Below are 22,883 nucleotides of genomic sequence, written 5' to 3'. Positions count from 1 at the left end.
TATTATTTTATTACTTTAATGGTCATCTTTTGTATAATGTAATTTAGATAGATAAGATCGTAGAAATGATCTTCTTTAGTTTCTTATTAGAAACTTTCTATTTTGTACAATTGTAAAATCTTTACAATGATCTCTTTGATCATTTGTGTATACATCAAATATTTTACCAATTACATAGCATAATAAAGTCATGGTTTGAGGGTCCTTGGTTTAAGTTGTTACCTAAGTAGTGCCAACTATCTTCTCTTTAATGGTATTTGGGATCAAGAACCTACCTCTGCATTTACTATTTGGCTCATTTTGAGGGACATACTATTTATTGTAAGTTAATTTTGATCAATTACCACTTTTTGCAAGGCACTTGGGTGTTTGGCTTTAGCAATGAATGTCTAGATTCAAAGTTGACCACTTGCAAAAAATTAATAAGTTATTTAGTTATTAATTAAGTTCTACTTAATTAATAATAATATTAATGGCTTATTATAGAGTTTTTTGGGTCCAATTTCATTTAATGAATATATAAAATGTTTGAATTATGGTGCTTAGTATTGGAAGGAGTTATAATTTAATAATATATTCAAACTTCACGAAAAGAAAATATACTTTCAAGTTATGTGAGGAGTGCAGCTAAAGACTATTGATCGATTTGTTATGGATAATTATGTAAAAGCCAAAAGCCAAAAATTGAACCATCCCATGCATTTGTGAATTGACTTGTGAAATTGAGAAGTTTTATGTGCTCAAGGGTTTCATTATTACAACTTAAAGGAATGGAATCCTTTAGAACATTTCTTTGTCATTCCTAGGGACTTTTGGGTAGTCCATTTGGTAAAGTTTTTTCTGAGAGGTATTCCATTTGCATGGCCTTCCACAAAACAAGGTTAGCAATAGAGAAAATTGTTTCTTTAATGCCTTTTGGATAGAACTTTTTTCATTAATAGGCATTAAAATGTCCCTAAGTACATGGGGTCTTGCTTAATTTGTTTTGAAATTCCCTGTAACATCCGGTTTTCCAGGATCTAAATTAACATCAATCATACTCAAAAAATATAGTTATTACTTTGTTTCATAGGAAAACAGATATATCATTCAAGTTCATGTGAAAAAGATTTACAGCTAAAATCTGATAGACAAAATTTCTTAACTTAAAAGCTTGAAATATCTTCAAATGAAATTATTACAGAAATTGAAAACTACATACCTCAAAAATCTGAGATCAAATTCAAACTAGGGATGCTTTTGCAACCGCCCGAGTTAGTCCACAAATACACTATAATAATTTCACATGACAACTATCATCTAACAACTGCTATCTTATAATCAAAGGATAAATACAATTAAATACTTTTATTATTTTAAATTAGGGCATCACATACCACTGTATCAATTAGGGCATTGTTTAACTTCGGTTCATTTAGGGCTTCTGATACCGCTATCTCACTTAGGGTTTCCAATACCACAGATTCATTTTAGGGCTTCTGCGCCCACGGATTCAATTTAGGGCTTCTGCAATGATGTATTCAATTTAGGGCTTCCGCAACCACGGATTCAACTAGGGCTTCCAATACCACTGTATCATTTAAGGTTCTAGCTGTCACCCAATCAATTAAGGCTTCGGATTTCCTTTCCTTCCGATTACTTATCTGTGACAGTTTCTCAAGATTAGATAAATACTTATATTCGATATTCATATAAATGAAAACAATTCACAAATCAATCCAAATGTAAAATAATGATAACAATGAATTTAACTCAATTCAATCTTACCTCTTCATAATAATAAATGATACTACCTATTTCTAATAAACAATTGAATGCATAGCTTATCTCTGTCTGACTCATGTCCGACATCTTGAGTGGGGTGAAACATTGTCAGGGGCTTAACCACCCAACCTCGGACCACAACATATCTCCACACGATCTCTATCGAGAAAGGCCCTCCCTACCTGGAATTGGCACGGAACATCTTATCATCATTGGGCATCATGATATATAACATGCCATATGACTTGGCAGCAGGAGATCACCATAATAGGAATATGCATGAGCTAATATATATTAGTTTGTTTATGTATGAATGTATAGGTTACTGATTTCATTCTTGCATTTCTTATTCAGAGGTTCATCTACACCTCCTCACCATAATCAAGCCATCATGCCAATGATTTCCAGGTGTAATCAAATTAAAGATCACAAAGATATTTTACTACTTCTTCACCACATACATTCTTTGGTATGGATTCATTAACCATCTCATTATGAAAGAAAAGAATGAATTAAGTTCTGATCAAAATTGTTATTCAAGTTTATTGTAGCTTAACAAGGATGATACTCTAAGTTAAAAACAAAGGTTATCAAAGAGATATTAAACAAGAATCTTCTCTTATCGTCTCAGATTGAAAGGAAGAAGGTGGGTTCAAAATTTGTCTTAGACGTAGTACATTCACAACTTGGGATTTAGTTATAATTTGATTCCAACATATATTTGCCTAATTGTACGGCATGGTTTCCATTATTAGGATCAGAATACAAATGTATAAATATCTAACTTCATCTTTCATCCTTTGCATTTCAATAGAACTGTATAATATCAATATCACTATCTTCTACTACTGTTGTTACGGAAAGAAAAGCAAAACTGACAATCTCGTAGAACCTGGAACATAAATATATACAGGGTTTGTTGAGTTATGAACTTGGCAATAAATTAGAACAACAAATTATGATAACTACATTATGTGACTCCCTAAAATGCTTGGACGGTTCCTTGACTACTTCACTGTGAACCATGGCTGATTGATAGAGGGTTTTCCTAGTCATATTAAATAGCGGTAAAGCATATGCATAAACTTACGTGACCTAAATGTTTTGTACTCTGTGGCCGGAAATAATAAACTCCCACACTTTTCTTGTAGTGATCATATGAAAGGAATAATGAAGAGAGGAAGATGTATGCCATATCACTACTCCCTCGTGTTATTTCCTCACGCCCACGCCCTTCTACAATGGGTATATTAACAAATGGTTCAAACGGGTTTCTGAGCATAAATGAATGAATGTGTCGTAGCACCAGAGCCAGAGGAGAGCGTTAATTTTCAACTCTTGATATTGATTGAAAGCAATAGCAGGTGATTGGAAGGGTCACGAAAATGCAGAGAGGGAGAAGTTATTCCCAAAACAATCATCGAAACTCTTATCTAAAGGTCGGCTTGGCTATTCAGCTACCTTCAGTTACAAGATCTATTCGAATTCCCAAGAAGTTTATAATAGTTAAAAATATATATATAAATTCTATTAAACATGCCAACATTAATCGGTTAAAAGCAAGAACATAAGTTGGAAGATTAAAATTCGAAGATTATAGTAATACAATTATTATAATTCGATCATTATAATGTACAACTATTAAATTTTTAAAATAATGATGGTGCCAAATCATTTGATTATATTTAAATAAACATTTATAAACAATTATTAAAAGTACTACGACAAAAATAATTTAAAATCTTTTAAGATACGTTTTATAAATAATTTAATTATTTTAATTAAAATATTAATTAAACAACTCAATTATTATAATTAAACTATTTATTTAAATAACTCATGTGATTCCACAGATGTATTTTGTTTTGAGTCACTAGGTCCTCTATCTATCTGCCCAATGATGGTGACGCCCTGCCTAATTCTTTTCTGACAATGCTTCCACCCCTTCGGCATGCTCCCTGCAAGAATTTTCTTCGTAATTACATTATAAATTATATAATCATAAATAATCATAACAGTTAACCTTTCATCCTAATTTCATGAATTCGCGATTAACGATCAACTAACATGTCATCTGCACTTGAAATCATAACGACCAACTAACTTACCATTTTGCCAGATTATATCAAATTAAACTGTCAACTGACTTCATGCAAATCTAAACGGCTATATTTCAAACTAGGTCAAAAATTGGGATGTAACATTCCCCTTTTAGAGTTTTTATTGTATTCAAGGATGGTAATTTGAAGTGTTTCAACCTAGGAGAGTACTAGTCACTAATTGTCCCCTTATTAATGCAGCACTATAGTTAAGTGGGGATAAATTTTATATAAAGGTGCCCTTATATAATAAGACATTGAAGACAAAACATAAATGGGGAGTAGCATTTAACTATCCCATATTGGTGAGATGAGTAAATGAGCTCTTATGAGAGTAATATAAAAGATTTCAAAAAGATCTCTTTTAGACAAGCTGGAAAATACAAGATATCAATGCAACTGTTTGAAGAGTTCTTCTCACTGGCTTGCAGGACCAAATTCCTCTTCACTGACAATCTCTATGCTGTTAAAAGACAAGTCTGGAGATTTGATATAGCACCAAGGTAAATCTGATACGCATTGTTTAAGTTGTCCGTTTCCATTGAAAAGTTTCAGACAATTAAGGTAGTACATTATAGAGGTTGGGAATTGAGTTTGAAGGTAGAATTTAGAGTGTGAATTACTAATAAACATCTGTACCAGCCAGTGGTACCGATCAGTGACTTACACAGAGTTTATGCTGGGCTGTATAGGGCTGAAGGAGTGCCATAAAAATCTTGAAAAGTCTCCAGAAGTGTTATACAAGTAGGGGATCATCTGCAAAGGTAGCCGTACAGGTTTAGACGCTTGGCAAGGTGTTGTACAAGTCTGAAACACAGCTACCAGGGTTCTGTACAGCTCAAATCCCTCTGAAGTATGCCATGCTTGACTGGGAGTGATCCATACAGTACTGGTATGTGAAGACTAGGGATTATTAATGCTGCTAATGTACTCAATGAGAAATATTACAACTGGAGAAATGATTTGCTATGCAAATACATTGTGTTATTTTCCTTTTATTGTTGGGATCAAAGTGGTAAATTGTTGTTAATGTTTCTCAGGACTTTGATGTTAGAAAAGAAAATATATTTGACTCAATTATGTTGTTAATAATATAGAAAGTCATTATTTCGATTATTTCGATATTTGGTGTTATATTTGTGTTTGTCAACCCTCTCTATTTCCTTTGCAATCAACTGCAAACTCAAAAAATTGAGAAAAAACAGAAGTTCAAATAAAAAATCAGTTTGTCGTCAAGGACAGCCCTTCACATAATAGTAAATTGCAGAATGGCTAAGGGAAAGCTTGAGTTCGGCTATCATTCAATTTTCAGTTGCAAATTTTGATTGATACATTATAGACAAACACTTGATATACTAAGTTTTATGAACAATAATATACTGGAAACCTATTCAAAACCATCAAACCAAACATCATAAAATATTTCAATCAGAAAAGATATTTAACCAATATGCACATTATCTGTTTGATGGAATGACCATGCAATGAAATTGTGAAAAGCAGAAAACTTGGCATGGGGTCAGATCATTGCCAAAACATCATAAATATTTCAATCAGAACAAAATTAATCAATATGGACATGAACTTTCTGACGGAAGCAACGAAATTGTGAAACGTGGAAAAAAGAATGGCATAGGATCAGACCATTACATAACTTCATGTTTATTTACACCAGTCGGATGCATAAAGTTTAGATATAAGAATAAACATAGCATGCAATACAAGAATCCTGATGGAACAATGTTAGATGCAGGAGCATGCAAAGCAATAATGATATAAAGTCCATACCAGTAACAAAAGACAACATATACAGAAACAACAAACTGTGGCATAGCTGAGGAAGTTCAAATCCCTTCCAGCCTGTTGTAAGAAAAAATATTGAAAGCTAATAAGAGTCCAAATGAGTAACTTGTCAATTTCCATATCCAAGAAAACATACTGTTTGTCAGAAATACAATTTGAATAAATATATAAATGAACATTTAGAATATGAAATTCAACATCAAAATAACAATTTATATTTACTATCATTAACAATCAACACTTATATTCCAAATCAAATGTCAAGTAACACTTATCTAAGACAACTTTCAGTTATTTATTATTCAATAACTTCCTCTTGCTATATATTTCTGTATGATTACTTGTTCTATTTGCAACCGATCTGAAAGTATCTGAGTTTTTTTTTTCTAAAGAAATTTGGAATATGTTCTTTTCTTATCTGGTTGGATGGGGAGATAAAGGAAAACTAATTTGGCAAGAAACTCTTTTTGGCTCTGTGAATGGCTTAACTCAATCTTATAGCATGTCTTGGCTAACATTGACTGCTAATATATTATGGACAATCTAGAAAGTTAGACATGAGGATATGTTTCAGGGTACTGGAAGAGTTCTTAGTAGGTCTTTAAGAAGACTCATATTCGACAAAGATAACACTCACGATGGAAATATCTAAGGACAGGTTTCAGAAACTGCTTAACAATGGAACAGTGGCTATCAACAAAGAAAAGGTGAATTGTGGGAAACATTGGCCTTACACTATCTTACAATAAGTGTGATAATATTCCATGTATGGAGAGTTATCTAGCCTTCCAAAAGAAGAACAATAAACAACACTCTATTGAAATTTTAGAGAATGACAAATGTACATCTCAAGGATAAGCAATATATGCACAGAATAGATCATCAAAAACAACATCAACTCTCTAAAATATGATCATTAAAAATCTGATCAAACTGAATAGTCATAACCTATTCTTCTAAAGTTGTATTGTTAGCCCCTATTTTTAAACTTCGAGAGTTTTCAATTTTCTTGCTTTAAAAACCTTGGAGTAGCAGTTGCTTTAAAGGAGCTCTAATCACCCTCATATGTCAAACCTTATAACATTTGAAGTAGAGTGAATGACAATCACAATATAGATCTTAGCTAGAAATGTTATTCGTATGTGAGAAATAAAGACCAGAATTATTATGCTCAAAGATCTATGAAGAATGACAAAATGTTTTTCCATGGATGTTCCTGACAGAATCAGTATGGAAGAATTGGTTCTTGCTATCACTCCTGGTCATCAAGCTAAATTCTAGGCAAAAGAAAAAGCAGTCAAAAAGTCATAATTGATTTTCATCGTGGGATCTCTCATAATTATAGTTGCAAAGTATGAAATGTACCTCACAAAACTAGATTGAAGATGCAGGGTCTTTGGAGAACTAGCCTAGTTTATAAACTTGGTGATAGTTTTATTTAAGAGGTAGATTTACATAATTTGACAATTGGTAAGTTTGGAAACTTTCAAAAGTACAGACAATATCCACTTGGAAGACTCCAAAACAAAAGATTTCCCAAAAATTTGATGATGGAGAAGAAAGTTAATTCGATGGGTGAACTGTGAACTTTGCAGGTTTATAAAGTTGGTCAATCATGTTAAACAATGGTAATTAATGATCATTACGTCTCTCAACTATTCAGCTAAGTTTCTTGAGTTATTCAGAATACCGATAGGAAGATGAAAAGTGATGGAAGTTACAGATCCACAACATTCCATTGGCAGTTCAGCATGTTCGATAACTTCTACAAAGACCCGATGGAAAAACAAGGCTCAACATAAGCGGCAAAGTTAAAAACTCTGAAAATAATCCCAACTCTGTGATGTGTTCTCATTTTAAAAAAGTTACTTGTTTCATCAAGGGTTTGAGTTGTCTAAATTTGTAAAACCACTGAGACGAATAAAATAGCGACAATTTGTTTGTCGTGGATTTTAGAAAGTTGCTGAAGTTCATTAAAATGCTGATGCAAAAAGTTAGTTACTATAACCAACTCTAAACTGTTACAAACTCCCACTCTTTCTGTTATCATTTCATTGAGGTGCTAGCTGATTGCAACCGACCATGGACCCAATCAAGAATGTGGAATTGTGGACAAATCATTCATTTTGTATTTGGCAGAGAAGGCAATGAAGATGCAAATCGATTTCACCATATTTTCCTGTAGCATTCGAGGGATCTAAGAGTTGAGCAGTCCAAGGATACAACCACCATTGCATCTACACATCCAAGGCCCTAGAGAAAAAGAGACCATTTTGCTCCCTGCCCGCCCCTCCCCCCCCACACCTTCTTCCAATGCTCGAGTCAAAATGTTTGCACAAGATGAATTTGTTATAATGGCTTTGTAAGTCCAAATGCAACAAAGTAATTGTGGGCCTATACAGAACCAATATGTCACTCATGGAAGCATTCTTATAAATGTGATCACTGATGTAAAGCCAGAACTACCGTAGCCTTGGAGGATCAGCTATTTTTGTCAGATATTTTAGCTGGTAATATTCTTGCGGACGACTTATTGAATGTGTCCATCAAGTTTCTAAATCATTTTCAGCGAATCTATTTTGTGTAGACTGCTCCATGTATAATTTGTAGACATCAACTATCTAAAATATTATTATTCTTGAATGTTTCCATCAGTTATTATTGCCTACTTCTCATATATGAAATTTGTATTCTCTTCTGTAATTGTGGAATTCTAGTCTTTTCATTCTATGTAATTGATTTGATGAGATGCATTCATCTCTTGGTAGCTTGATGTGAATATTGGAGAATATCCTATCTTTTCGTATGTCAAGGTTTGATATTCTTATTTTGTCATCATTATATTGTATGCAAAATACCCCTTTGTAATCATTCTACATTATGAATCTCAACTAGTATTTGTATGTTTGCTGTTGAGATTTATCTTAACCATTTTCTTTAGTTTTGCTTTGACTCCATTTCGTACTTTCAGGTGAAAAGTACTTATAAATACAAATACATCTGCTGAAGACTTTGTACTCAACAACACCTTGGCTGTCAATCAAGGTGCTAACTGCAATCACCCTTTTCACCTAAATAGCAAAGGGGTCCACCTTAATAGGAACAGCAAATCAAAATAACAACACCAAGGAAAAGCCATTAAACCACCAACCTTCAACTTGATAATAGCAGAGATCCCAGAAAATTTCCACGACAGTAGGGGGCCATCAACCATTCTCTGGAGCCCAAAAGAGCCTGTCCAGAAAATCACCACCACCACTGAAGAATCAACAGCCTCCTAAATCACAGGTGATGGAACTCTAAAGTTTGGCAAATTTTTTAATCCCAAACATCTGATTAAAGGGAGATTTTTCAGATCTTACCCACTACTTATGTTCAAACAATATACTAATCAAGAGAATGTTGGAGACTCGTGATTAAATATTGCTATTGATGTCAAAAGTGTGAGCCAGATCATGAGTGTCAGCATCAATGTCAGAAGGAAGACTAGAAGAGATATAAGTTCCTGCAAGTCGTTGTGATCTACTATGCCTTGCACAAGCATTATACATGTTTATTAGCCAAGAAAAAGTTCCTAAGCATAAAGTAACAGATATATCAGTTAAATCCATACTAAAGATACATATCAAATAAGAGACGTCGTTGATAAGACCATTGATTGTTTGCGTTGCATTGAGGAATATCACATTTGACGAAGCCAGGAGTCAAAGGAAGACAATGGGATGTGTTTGTTAAAAGAATAAATTTTGATGTAATTATTCAAATAAGTTTCCAAAATCAACAATGTGTAACTGGCCAAAAAAGACAGATGAATGGAAATGGCAATTACAAAAGAATGATACATGTGTGACCTGTGTGCTCCATCTATGCGGAAACCTGATGTTCGACTAAACTATTGAAGTATCAAACAAAGCAGAGATGGTAATAAATCAGTCCTTAGGAACTCACTGTGAGATATGGGAGATTTCTGTGTCGTTCAAACCAAAAGATTACCAGTGAAGATTCTAAAAATCAAGATGAAGTCCTCAATTGGTCATTGAAGTTTTGCGGAGGTTACAAAAATATATAATAAAATTATCACTGTAAATTGAGCAGCCCAAGTTAGCAATAGGAAATGTCTAAGTTGATATGCCCAGCAATGGAATGAAACAAAGATGGTGCTCCAATAATCAACCGTTATCCTCTAAGAAAATCGAATGAATTTTCAAAGCCATGCGGTGGCAATGTTGGAACGTAAATAACCAGTTTGTGTACAAACAATGATGGAGATATCAAAAATGTTATAAGGTAAAATACAACCAAGGCCGTCTTATCAGAGCATATTGAGTGGAAAAGGCCTCTTGTTTATCATACATGAAAAACGACTGTAGAGCATACCGACCCATAGACAAGCAGTGTTTGCACGCAGCCAAGAGAAGCGATGACATATGGAGTCTAAAAAATGACTTCTATAAGATGCACAGACGGTACTAGGAGGTATTTCATCATATGCGCAAGCCTGGGAGCCTATGAATATTAAGTGTTTTTCATAATTAAAACGCTTGAATAAACATATTCACCGTGGATTACTTGGAGCAATGAAGGTATTCATATGAATGAATGAATGAATGAAAGATTTTTAATGACGTCCACGAGGCCATAAGCCTAAGGGACCCACATAGAACTCCCAGTCAATCTGATGCAATTTCTCCAGCCTGTCTCTTTTGTTGTGAATCTGCATAAGTAAAATGGCCCCCTTGAGGAGTCTTGGTCCTTCGAAAAGGTTTTTTATGTTATTCACTTTTAACGTTTCTTTGTGTTGGCTGCGAATGTCTTCATACATCGTACAATCCTTCAGATAGTGCCACTCTATTTCCACCACACCCTCATTGCAAAATCTACAAATTCTGTCCTCCCACTCTTCCTTAAGGACCTTCCATCTACCAGTTTCACATCTCAAATGGTGGGAACCAAATCTCAATTGAGCGATTAGGATTCTTGCCTTTCCTTTGATCTCAGCTCCTAAATATTCTTTGTCGTCATGTTCGCATGTGGGATTAAATTCTTTGACATAATAGGCTTTTTTTCTACCTAACTGGTTTGCCCACATGACAGATCTAACTTTTCCTGCCACCCACTTTTTTATTTCAGAATTTTTTTCCAAGCATTCTTGGTAGTCAATGTTCCACTTATTGAACCATTTATTGTTTTGTTTCTTCCATGTCTTCTTCCGATGAGCCAGTTCTCCGTCAACCACCCTACTAGGCCAGCGATGTACATCCATTTTACTCACCTTCTTTAGATATCTCCTGTTCAATTAATTCCAAGTGTTTGAAGGCTAGAAGGAAGTATTTTCGGCAAAAGTTATCCAACAAAGTCTTGCCCGAACAATTTATTAAATCTTTGTTTTAAGATAAAATTATTATTTGAAAATTAAATTATAAATCATTACATACAATTAAATACAATGAAAGGGGGTGATTTTATTTTTGAAAAGGAAAGATTTTTTACTTCAAAAGTCATGCCCACTTCTAAATAAACTATAAATGAAGAATATTTATTATTCCAAAAAAAGCATTTGGAAGAAGTATTCATATTCTTTTGTAGGAAGGAATAAGGAGCATAATATCACTTTGTAATATATATATCTATTTATTATATTTCAATGATTTATAAAAGCTTGTTTTTTATTATTAAATGATACGAAGATTTAAACTTTAGTTGATTTGTCCTTTATAATCATTTTTAAAATTCATCAAAACAATTTATGTCAAATAAGTGGATGAGGTCATCTAAGCTCGATCATTACAGATATTGTGAAATATTTAATTGTTTCTGAAGCTATGTCCAATCTGTCTCCCCGACCTAAGGAGTTAAAGCCCAATCTGGACTTCTGTTCGCGTCTTGATTATTAAACTGTTTATAGTGTGCGTGGAACATTATAAAGTTGTACATTATAATCTTCATTGTAGTTGACTCTGTTGCTCGAATAAGCTAAAGCACTGGTCTTTTATCATTGAAGTATTGGATTTATATTTAAAGTCAAAAAATCTATAACTTCCTTCTTACAAACCTCAAATCCATTGTTAAAACCTTATACAATCCATCCAATTCAAACACTTAGGATTCGGTTTCATTTTTATCGAGTTTGAGTACCTTGCCAACCAAAGAACTCGCAAAGCTTAAATTCGCTATAGAGCATTTGAGGTGAAGATCTACCCCCCTAGGTGTAGCGGAGCCTAGAGTGCAGGCTAATCAAGGCAATTCTCGTTCATTGGCTAGAACTGATTGTGGAATCTTGTTGGAGAATTCGCAAGCTCTTGGATTTCCAATCTACAGTTTTGGGAACCAACAACAAGAATAGTCTCCACTTCAATGGACCAAAAACAATGACAAAGGACCTAGGTGAGCCCTTTAAAACTACCAACAAACACTCAGTCACAGAAAGAAAAGAAACAAAAAGGGGGAGAAACTTTCATCGCCATGAGACCCAATAAAAACTCAGGCAGCAAATTGTTTGTCTATCTTTCTTTGTCAAAGACAGAGATCCAAAACTAACTAGATCCCCAGCCGGGCCAACACTCTTAGAGATCTTCCAGCCCACTGTAGTCTCCCTTCCCACCATAGTAGCGAAAGGGTCCACCTCAACAGGAGCAGGGAGAATAAAGATCACAATAATGAGGCTGAAATAGTGACGCCTATCATGCCTCCATCCATCAACACCACCACAGGCAGTATCCCAACAATAATCTCCTCAACAGGGGTCTCCTCCACCTCCAAAATCACGAACCTAATCTCCAATTCGATAGGAGATTGCTCCACCTCCATAGAAGTCATGAAAGAAGCAACCAAAAATATCCAAGCCCACCTTCTCAGTAACAAAAAATTTCTCATAACCAAACCGCCCAATAAAGGGGGAACCAAGTCTAAGCAATAGGTACAGAGGCACATGAATATCCATAAACCACGACAACACCCAAACACAACAGAAGGATGGGCATCTTAACATAACCACTTGTCAAAGGCGCACAGACTAGAGCAGAGCTCCACCAAGAAACCTAATAAGAAAGACCCCCAAAAAGAGACCACACCCACCAAACATGCAAGGGCAAAAACCAACCCAAGAAGCTATAGCATGTAGAGAGTATCACAACCAAGCAACAACCACCTTCTTAACCATTAGTTGTTCCAAAAACAACCGTTCAACTCATCCTCCATCATAGGGAGAGAGGGAGGAACAACCCTAGCCCAGTCGTCTTTCATAGCAATCCATGAATAACCCAAAATGCAACCAAGCCCCTACTGTGAGCAAAGGAGGACGCAAGACCATTCAGCCAAGAACAAAACAATATGTTGCATGAAAGAGTTGGGCCAAGCAAATGAAGAGCCTTGGACCAAGCTCATGCTAAAGCCAAACTCAGAAAACCCTCCTCCACCCCTGTGCTTAGAACAGGTCGCCGCAAATCTAGGAAAAAAATCCTCCCAACATAGGAACACCATACAAAAGGGTAGAACTCTTCGCCAGAGAAGTTTGAGCATTATGCATAACAATAACATCCCTCCAATGCACAATAGGGAGAAGCCTGTCATCTATCAAAGTCAAAGTCATCAACGAGTGATAAAGAACCCCCTCCACTGCAAATCCCTCCTCTGCTACACAGTCGCCCAAAAACCATCAACACCCCTCACAATGGCTTCTTGCCCAGACACATCACTTCCCTGATCTATTGTAATGTCCCCCATTTTTGCGAGTCTCTGCAATTAATGGAGTTGGCTCATCGTAGCGACCCTCGTGAGCTAACAAGATGATTTGGGGGTCTTAGTTGCAGACTTTACTATTTTTAGTAAGTCTATTTTTGGTAGTGCATCGTCGCATGTAGTGGATGTGGTAATTAATTGCATGAGCTCTTATTTATTAATTAATTATTTAAGTTGCATTAATATAATAATAATATTTTATTATGATAATGATATTGAGAGATATTACTTAAAGAGTTCTGCTGGAAAGTTTCAATAGCTCGGTACTTTTGCGAAACTTTCACAATTTTTGAAGTTGAGTTCTTTTGGAAACTTTGTCAACAAGGGATTATAAGTATGAGCTCATTTCGTTGAGAAAAGCACGATTGAACATTTATTTACTTTTGTTGCCTTTGTGGCATTTCTAAATTCTGAGTTTGTGCTCTGAGATTGCATTGGCAATTGTGCTAAGGTATAGAATTGGCCATTTCTCCTACTATTCATACTATGGCTAAGGAGAAGTTTTTTTTCATTATTGCTGAAGATTGTCCTGGTATCTGTGAAGGAGTTGGTAAGTTTCAGCAGACCTGTGTTTGTATCTAAGGCTCACATGAGGGTTCTACAGGCAGCCGGTCTTCTATTTTGCATTGTTGGGCATTTATATAAATCGCCATTGACATTACCAGGCTTGACGTGGCGATCTGGAGGCATAGCAAATACTTTACATTACCTGTGATCTGTTCTGGTATCAGTGTTTTGACATTGGGAGCTGAACCAAAGGCGGACACTGCCATTTACGGTTTTTTTTGTTGCCCAGCTCCACTTGGCATTACATAATTGGGCTGCCAATTTGTGTTTAGACCTGTGGATGGTGTATTAAGTAGCAGCTTGGGCTCAAAGGCTATGTTTCATTGTATGTTGCAAATTCATTCCATTATATTGACTACGGATCAGGTTCTTCATTATCATTATAATGCAAGGGTAGAATTAGATTACTGCAGTTGGGACTGTTTCAATTGATTATAATTGCATGAAAATTGAGCTTGGAGAAATAAGAGCAAATTACTTAATGAAATTTCGGTGAGCATTTAGCTTGACTGCATTTTGAATTTTAATTGCAAACTACCAAATTGATAAGTAGGAGATAATTTCCACAGCTAGTCAAATTGTGATATGAATATCAGGATTTAACTGTGTGATTTTGAGTCAAACTCGATGACCCATATTTCATGAGTAGTGATTCAACATGAATCCATCTCTCATGAGAATAAATGGAACACTTAGCACTCATTGGATCTAGGTGATGCTCACAGGGGTGAAGCACCGGGACTTCCCGGGAGGTCACCCATCCCAGTACTACTCCAACCTGAGCGCGCTTAACTACAGAGTTTCCTCCATAGTTAAACCCAAAGCTTGCAACCCCATTTGCAAAACCTTCACCAAGTGTTGTGCCTTATGAACCATTCATTAGAAAGCCCCTTAAGCTCATCAATTGATAAGTAGGAGATAATTTCCACAGCTAGTCAAATTGTGATATGAATATCAGGATTTAACTGTGTGATTTTGAGTCAAACTCGATGACCCATATTTCATGAGTAGTGATTCAACATGAATCCATCTCTCATGAGAATAAATGGAACACTTATGAATCCATCTCTCCTGTGAGCATCACCTAGATCCAATGAGTGCTAAGTGTTCCATTTATTCTCATGAGAGATGGATTCATGTTGAATCACTACTCATGAAATATGGGTCATCGAGTTTGACTCAAAATCACACAATTAAATCCTGATATTCATATCACAATTTGACTAGCTGTGGAAATTATCTCCTACATATCAATTGATGAACTTAAGGGGCTTTCTAATGAATGGTTCATAAGGCACAACACTTGGTGAAGGTTTTGCAAATGGGGTTGCAAGCTTTGGGTTTAACTATGGAAGAAACCTGTAGTTAAGCGCGCTCAGGCTGGAGTAGTACTGGGATGGGTGACCTCCCGGGAAGTCCCGGTGCTTCACCCCTGTGAGCATCACCTAGATCCAATGAGTGCTAAGTGTTCCATTTATTCTCATGAGAGATGGATTCATGTTGAATCACTACTCATGAAATATGGGTCATCGAGTTTGACTCAAAATCACACAGTTAAATCCTGATATTCATATCACAACTACCAAATTGTTCATTCTAAAAGGAATTCCAAGATTGAGTTATATTTGGTTTGCTAGCATATTTGGATTGAGAATTCATTTGCAATGTGTTTGACAAAATGCCAAATCAGTGATTAGTAAGGAACTTGGTGATTGATTAAGTTATAATCAGTACAGGGTTATTACATCTATGGTATTTTAAACTTGGAATGTTACTTCACCAACGATGATAGTTGTTGTTTATCTTCAGTGACACATTTTGAAGGATTACATTGGATTTTGAAAACAACGTCATTTCAGGAATCCGAGTACAAATCCACAACCTAGTAGAACCAGCACCTGTGAATATAGAAGGCAGCTTTTTTTCTTTTTTAATTCATGCAAATTTCTTGTTATCTGCCTTCGAAATATATTTTGGCATTTTAAAACAATACCTCTGGTTTTAGCATTTAATTTCTTGAATACTCAGTTTCTCATCATTGGGAGTTGGATTCCAATTTCTCTTGCAATTCTTTGGAGAATCTCAAACTTTGCAATGAGTGCCTTGCCTTAACCATTTTAACTCTCATATGCATGACTCAGACTGTGCTCACAGAATGTAGCACTCTCAGGTTCATTTCAGTATGAGGAAAACATATCAGTAGACTTAGAAAGTCTCCTTTAAATTCCATGACTCTTCTTGATATTGCAGACTTGTGCTTAAGGCATACATTGCCATCTGAGGGGAGGGTTTCAATTCTTCTTCCTTAATGGTGACATGAAATCCTTCAGATTTACTGAAATTAGGTTCCCTTTTCTACCTTTTCAAAGGGGCTTTTAACTCTACAAAAGTTCAGAATTCTTAATTGAAGAACTCAATTCTAAAACTAGAAAAGGCATAGAACTACCCCTCACTCTAGACTTCGCCAAATTTAACACTTATCAATTGGAACACAAGGAGGAACTTAAGAAGCTGACACAACAACTACCACAAACCAAAACCCTAAGTTACCTGTTCGAGTTCGGGTTCAAACAACCGGTTTGCAGTATGACAAAAGTTTGAAATGCAGTTTGGGTTCGTTTGGGTTCGTTAGTACAGAAACATGTAAATATATATATGTATGTATGTATGTATGTATGTATGTATGTATGCAGCCAAGAAGAATGAATTAAGATTTGAGTGCAACATAGTATCATAAAAACAACAAAAACACTATAAACTTGTAATTACAAAATCATATCTATTATCAACACCAAAATATTAAAATAATATCAATTCCAAGTATCATTGCTTTCAATCTCAACAATTAGAACTTTATACTAAGTTTTAATCATCCAATGGATTATCTAAATCTTCATCTTCTTCTCATCATCAAAAGCATTAGTTGATTCACAAATAGTGCCAATGTCAATGGGATCAGCTGCAATAATGGCTTTCTGCTTTCTAAGTTGTCAAATCCTTATTATTTTTTCATTGTACATAGAGCTTGTTAGTTTGTAATTAACACCCTACATAAAAAATATTATATAAGTATCTTGCAAGTCCCTTCACCTATTGAAGATATTGTTTAATGTTTAAAATATCATTTATGACAATAGAAAGCTTCCAATTAATTGGGCAGGGGTCATTATCAGCAATTGGATATAAGATTTCACTGGAAGATCTATTGAGTGCTAGTTTAATTTGATGTAGTTAATATCTGAACTTAAGCAAATTTTGTTTTATAATGTTAAAGATCTTTATTAAGAATCTGTAATAATCATTTTCTACACTAAATTTAAAAATCTGTCTCAGTGGAACTGTAGCTGGTTCGCACTTGGTCTGCCTAGGTCTGCCCTGGTTCAACCATTGTTCTACCTAGGTTTGGCTTGGAGGAACCAACTTGTCTAGGTTTGAACCCAAGTGGAACCCAAAAGGAAACCAGGACCAGAACTAAGGACTGGTTTGAAATTCACCCGGTTCAAAGGTTTGGGGGAAGAATTGGGTAACTAAGCCAAAACCAAAAGGAGCCAAGCAAACCAACTCAAGTAGGGCTCCCCATTTGCAATGGAGGCTGTGTGAAAAGTCACAATAGGGCACTACACTAGGTACATTTCCTATGGTTGGATGGGCCACATGAAGCCTGAAGGGATGGTATATCCACTCTTGGGCCTAGTGTAGGGGTTTTCTGTGGCACCTAATTAAGTCACCCTACCTTAACACTTATATGGTTGAGTCATCTCAAAATTGATTCAAGAAACTTATTGAATCATTAATTTGATTTGCGTTTTCAATATGTGCTTATTTCTAACTTGAGAAATCTGAGTATGAATTATGATTATAATTGATTCCTAGCTTGATTGCAGGCTCTCGATCAAAGTAAAATGTATCTCTAAACCCTACTTGCTTTCACAAAGAAAATTGTAACCTAGGGCAAAAATTGGGTACTCATAATTTAGGGACAATAAAACTCAATTAAAATTTGAAAAGGTGTCTGATGACAAATTTTGGCAGAGACGGAAATTCACCAGTAGTGTTACCTTTGAATAATCTTGGATGCTCATATACCAATGTTAAACTAATAGAAAGCATTCACTAAGATGGCAAGATATGAAAATATGTGCTATTGTTTTTAAAAATCTCCTATTATTTTCCACAAGTGTTCAAAAATAATAGCACGTGTTTACAAGTATATTGCAATAGTAGTACGAAAGTAATGCATGCAGTTATCATGGAAAAGAAAGACAAATGAAGAATTAGCATGGGATACATACACTAGAGCATGAAAGATTCTACCATTGAGTGTATAAACAATTTGCTTATATTATCTCTGTTATGTTTTGACATAGAAGGAGTTGGCACTGTCCAGTGTCTAATATTAAGAAATGGAACATGGCATACCAGTAAGCTTCCTTCCAAGCTGTTTCGAGGAGGACAAATGATTAGACCGACAAAAAATGGAACAATCACTTTATGCATCTGCCATATAGCACCAAATTACTTTTATTTAGCAAAAAAAGAAAATTATTCAGAATTAATGCAAATATCGACATTCTAATTTCAAGTCAAATAAATACATCATTTTCTTACAAGATCTTACGGCTAAATGTTGAAGTTCCTATCATCAAAAACTCTGCATAGTGCAATTCTATGCTTCAAAAGTTCAATTTCAAAAACCTAAAATCCCTTAATAGCTAGAAATCAGAGAACATTGCAACATTTAACAAAACGTGAATTGAAATATAAATTTAAGATAAAGGCACTGAAAACTCAGGATGAAAACATGTAGGATAAAAGAAATCTATTGATCTAGTGCCAAATAGAAGATGAAATTTATTTTTCTAGTGAGGAAGGCAGATTTTGAAGACTAGTCTTGTAAGGTAGGTTGATTTAAAGTCTAGTCTAATTGCTATTCATTTTGCACCGCTTGATGCTGTGAAGTGTATCACTTGTCTCATCATCGGAGGTTACGACTCAAAAGATTGGGAAGTCAGCGATCTACAGATTTTTGTCAAAAATGTCCTAAAACCCCAAGGATGTGTAAGATCCCCTATCGGAATCTCGGCCAGATTAAGTCTTTAAGCTAACTTTCTCAAGAAATTTGTATTTAGTCAATCCAAAACATTCAGAAATGCTTCACAGAATATGCAGAGACATTATGTCGAACAATTTCATACAAGTAGAATAATGAGTTCAGATTCATTGCAGTTGTAACCAATGAATATCATTTATACTTTTTCTTTCCTCTAGTAATTCTTATTTTAATTACTTCAATCATGTCTTCTTTCGGAAAGATATTTAAACAATCTAGAAGATGCTCAATTCCAATTTATTTCTCAGAACATTACTGATGAAAAAATGCCAAAAATATGTTTAAACACAACTCAGAAATGTCTGCTAGAATTCCTTATTCGTTTATTTCAGAAAAAGAAGTTTACGTAAGAATTGCTCAGAAGAATATTGTTAGATTTTTCTACTGCACCTCGAAAAAGAGTTGCCTCCATAAATTAGTCTGCAACAGAGCCTAAAAGGAAAACTGTCTCTACAAAGTTGACTGCAGCAGAGCATCTTCGGTACCACTGGTCAAATGGTCTGATGAACAAGCTGAAATCAACATTTTTGTCCCTAGATCTCCTCCTTGATCAAAAGCACTAGTATTGGAGGCACAACTTCTTCCTCCATGAGCCATTTTTGGCCAAACAAACCCTAGTTGGGCCGTTTTTGTCAAAATGCATATAAAGGAAAGCCTGCAAATTGTAATAAAATTGGCACTCTTTCTTCTTCGAACAAAAGTGCAGCTTTAGGCACATTAAAACGTCTTTCTTGGATGCAAATACATATACAATCTTCAAACAATCCTAGCCTAGGGTTTATTGATGCAAAATGCAGACTTTGAAAGCATTTCTGTGTAAATACAGATATGTATTTCCCTCCAAAATCGCTGGCCAGAACTTGAGAAGGGTAAACACAAGTTTTCAAAGCATTTACATATAAAAAAGACCATGCAATGACATCTCAAAGATAACCACCCTAGCTTCTCCACAGGAAAACACAGCCATAAGATGTAAAAGAAGTGTTTTTTATATGCAAATACATGTGCATTTCATGAGAAAATCACCACTCAGCCCAAACGCAGGTATAGAGGAACATAAACGCATTTTTGGGAAGCATATACATATGCAATTTGGCTAAAAATCACCACCTTTAACTCTTTCAAGTTTAAAGTGCAAGTGGGATGAATCAATGACAGGATTTTTTTACAAAAACACGTTCACTTGGACATAAAATTGCAACTTCCCTTGGAGGAGTAAAAACACATCTTTTTAAGAGGCTTACATATGCATTTGATTTAAAAATCGCCACCTGACCACTTAAGATGCACTTTTAGAAGACATTTACATATGTTCCGGATGCTAAAACTTACAAACATATGCAAAAGGGGCAAAACTAGCCACCTTAAGCTGGGATAAGCAAATGCACTTAAATGTTCATGCAATAACCATTTAAAACCAAATGATAAGTTACAATGGGCTTATGTGTTTTATTAAAATCATATGCAATGAGACCAAAAAATGGTACCTTGACATACGCTGTTTTGTCTCAATTACATATGACTTTTAAACTTTCTATTAAATACAAGTAAATATACTCTAAAGTTAATAACACCTATAGTGACAACTTAAAATGTGCACAAATAAGGATATGCAATGCTAAATAAAACCCCCACTACAATGTGTATAATGTTCTCATGATTTAATCTTTGATGTAAATGTAGTTATTACATGTAGATGGTGATTTTTGTTCTGCATAACTGTGATTAAAAAGCCCGCTTTTGTTGATTAAAGACCAAGGATATGCAGTTGGATCAAAAAACCGCACTTGTAGGAGCTTAAATCTTTAATAACTTTTGATAGACAACTCCATTTAAGGCTTTAAATAGCTTGAAATGAGTGGAATTCAAATGCTACAATCATAGGGCAAAAACCAGACTAAAAAAAGAACACAATGTTACCGTACAAGGTAAAAGGATACTTATTGCATGTAGTACAGTAAGATATAAGACAGAATAGATACTTTATTCATATACGCAATATGCTTATTACAATGATTCCAATGATGATTCCAAGTCCCTTCCGGACAGTGTACATATACTTTCCCGAAGGGGTGACTCAACCATCACACATCCTTTCGAATACTATTCTACCCATCGACTACCATATAGAATTTACTGACAACATCATCCCCCTAAAAAGTAAAGTCGTCCCCAAATGACAAAACAACAAACTCAAAATAAACAACTAATTACATCAATGTATAGATACTAAGCAAAGGGATGCATCCCTAGCGTAGTGGCCATCCACGCCCTCAGTTCATTCAGCATGGCTCGTAGCTTGTAGACTTGCTCCTTCCAAACTTTCAATTCCGCTTTTGCCTCCAAGCTCCTAAGCTGACTGCATCATCCCCGCAATCTCTCCCCGCTATTTCTCCTTCTCTCTACTGCTATATGTTCCTTCTCCATTGCTAACTTCTGTCAGTGACTCTATCTGTCTAACAAGGCTGCCCTCTCCACGGCTAGCCTAGCAACTAACTCCTCCCGAGCCCTTTCAGCTGCTACTTGATCTGCTTGGCTCCTCTGAAGTGTGTAATATGCCTCCCTATATATCTCCACTATCTCCTGAGTCAAAGCCTCTACTCGGCTCTCCATACTAGGACCTCTTGTCGTGGCCCAATCCTGTCACATCTCTGCAATCTCCACATCTAGCCATCCCCGTTCCTCAAAACTGACTGTAAAGGCAGCCGAGCATCCCAATCTCATGAAGGATACTACTCCTTCCAGCTCCTTTACTACTGAGTCCAAAGCTTGAATCCTTGCAAAGGCCACTACATGGCAAGCCCAAGTCGCTAGAGCCGCTATATCAGCAAAGAATGCCTCTCTCATCACTGCTTCCGGTGGTACTAGATGATGTGGCACACCCATAGCCCTCTCTATTGCTTCCGCCATCAACTCAACAGCGCTATGTGGTCGTCCTTCATCCTGTGTCGGCTCCTCCACATGTGCCTGCAAAGGGTCTTCCTCTGGAATTGCTTCTCGCGTAGGTGTTTGCAGGTATGCCACTCGAGGTGTTGGGGTACGGTGGAACCATGTACTCAAGTACGTGCTCAACTTCTAGGTTTTGTTCTCTCTGTCTCACTCAGGTGATGCTAACAATGTTGTATCCACTATAACCACTACATCTGAACCTACTACATCCAATTGGACACCCGGTACCCTCAAACCCTCGCCTGTCAATATCTCCATTACTCCTACCTCAGTGTCCATCTCTACATCAAGTACAAATACCTCATCCCCAGCCTTGGGTAAAGCCTCACAAGTAGGCTCCATCGTTACCTCTAGAGTGGCTATCTATGTTGGTGGCGGATGTGCCTCTGCTAATGCCTCAAGGATAGCTTGCGTCTTCGCGGCGAGCTACGTTGCAACTGAAGGAAGCATCATTACTACTGGCTGCCTGAGTTGGCCGAAACCCAGAATGCCATGTATACCAACAAGAGTCAAGGGTGTCGTCGCTAAAAGTGTAGGCCGAGTGAATCTCAATGGTGTAGTTGTAATTACCTCTACCTCCTCGTCCTCTTCCTCCTCCCCATCAATCCCACTTTCCTCCGAAGAAGTCTCCTCTCGACCACTAACAGTATTTCCTCCATCTAATCTCAGTCATTTCTGTTCAACTATGGTCTTTGTGCTCAGTGTATCAAGATATCTCCATTGCATAATTAGGGGTTTGCCTGATGCGAGTGGTCTCGGTTTGGCCTCTAGTGCATCGTTGGGAATCATTCGCGTTGTTGCCTACAAGAATAGGCCGATGGCATAATGTGGCATGTAGAATGTCTTGTATTATA

At 35.9% G+C, this 22,883-nt stretch overlaps 1 protein-coding gene across 3 annotated transcripts in view; it reads right to left on the bottom strand.

Annotated features, from left to right (window-relative positions):
• The window catches only part of LOC149577218 (protein DETOXIFICATION 46, chloroplastic-like), a 236,674-nt gene that overhangs the window by 31,500 nt on the left and 182,291 nt on the right, over window positions 1-22,883 (bottom strand). Inside the window, exons 11-13 of one of the 3 annotated variants that reach the window (XM_089822733.1) lie at window positions 18,390-18,467; window positions 5,652-5,723; window positions 1,528-1,946 (exon numbers count right to left, since the gene is read on the bottom strand). In XM_089822733.1, coding sequence (XP_089678859.1) covers window positions 1,881-1,946; window positions 5,652-5,723; window positions 18,390-18,467 — 216 coding nt within the window. In that variant the 3' untranslated portion in view covers window positions 1,528-1,880. Of the gene's footprint in view, window positions 1-1,527; window positions 1,947-5,651; window positions 5,724-18,389; window positions 18,468-22,883 lie in introns of those variants that run through there. The other 2 variants (XM_089822725.1, XM_089822742.1) reach the window with 2 other exon arrangements.

This window comes from Cupressus sempervirens, chromosome 1, assembly GCF_028749045.1.
Source record: "Cupressus sempervirens isolate cs-2001-9-10 chromosome 1, ASM2874904v1, whole genome shotgun sequence".
Taxonomy (NCBI): domain Eukaryota; kingdom Viridiplantae; phylum Streptophyta; class Pinopsida; order Cupressales; family Cupressaceae; genus Cupressus; species Cupressus sempervirens.
The sequence above is the reverse complement of the archived record's forward strand: the minus strand, read 5'-3'. Positions and strand labels throughout refer to the sequence as shown.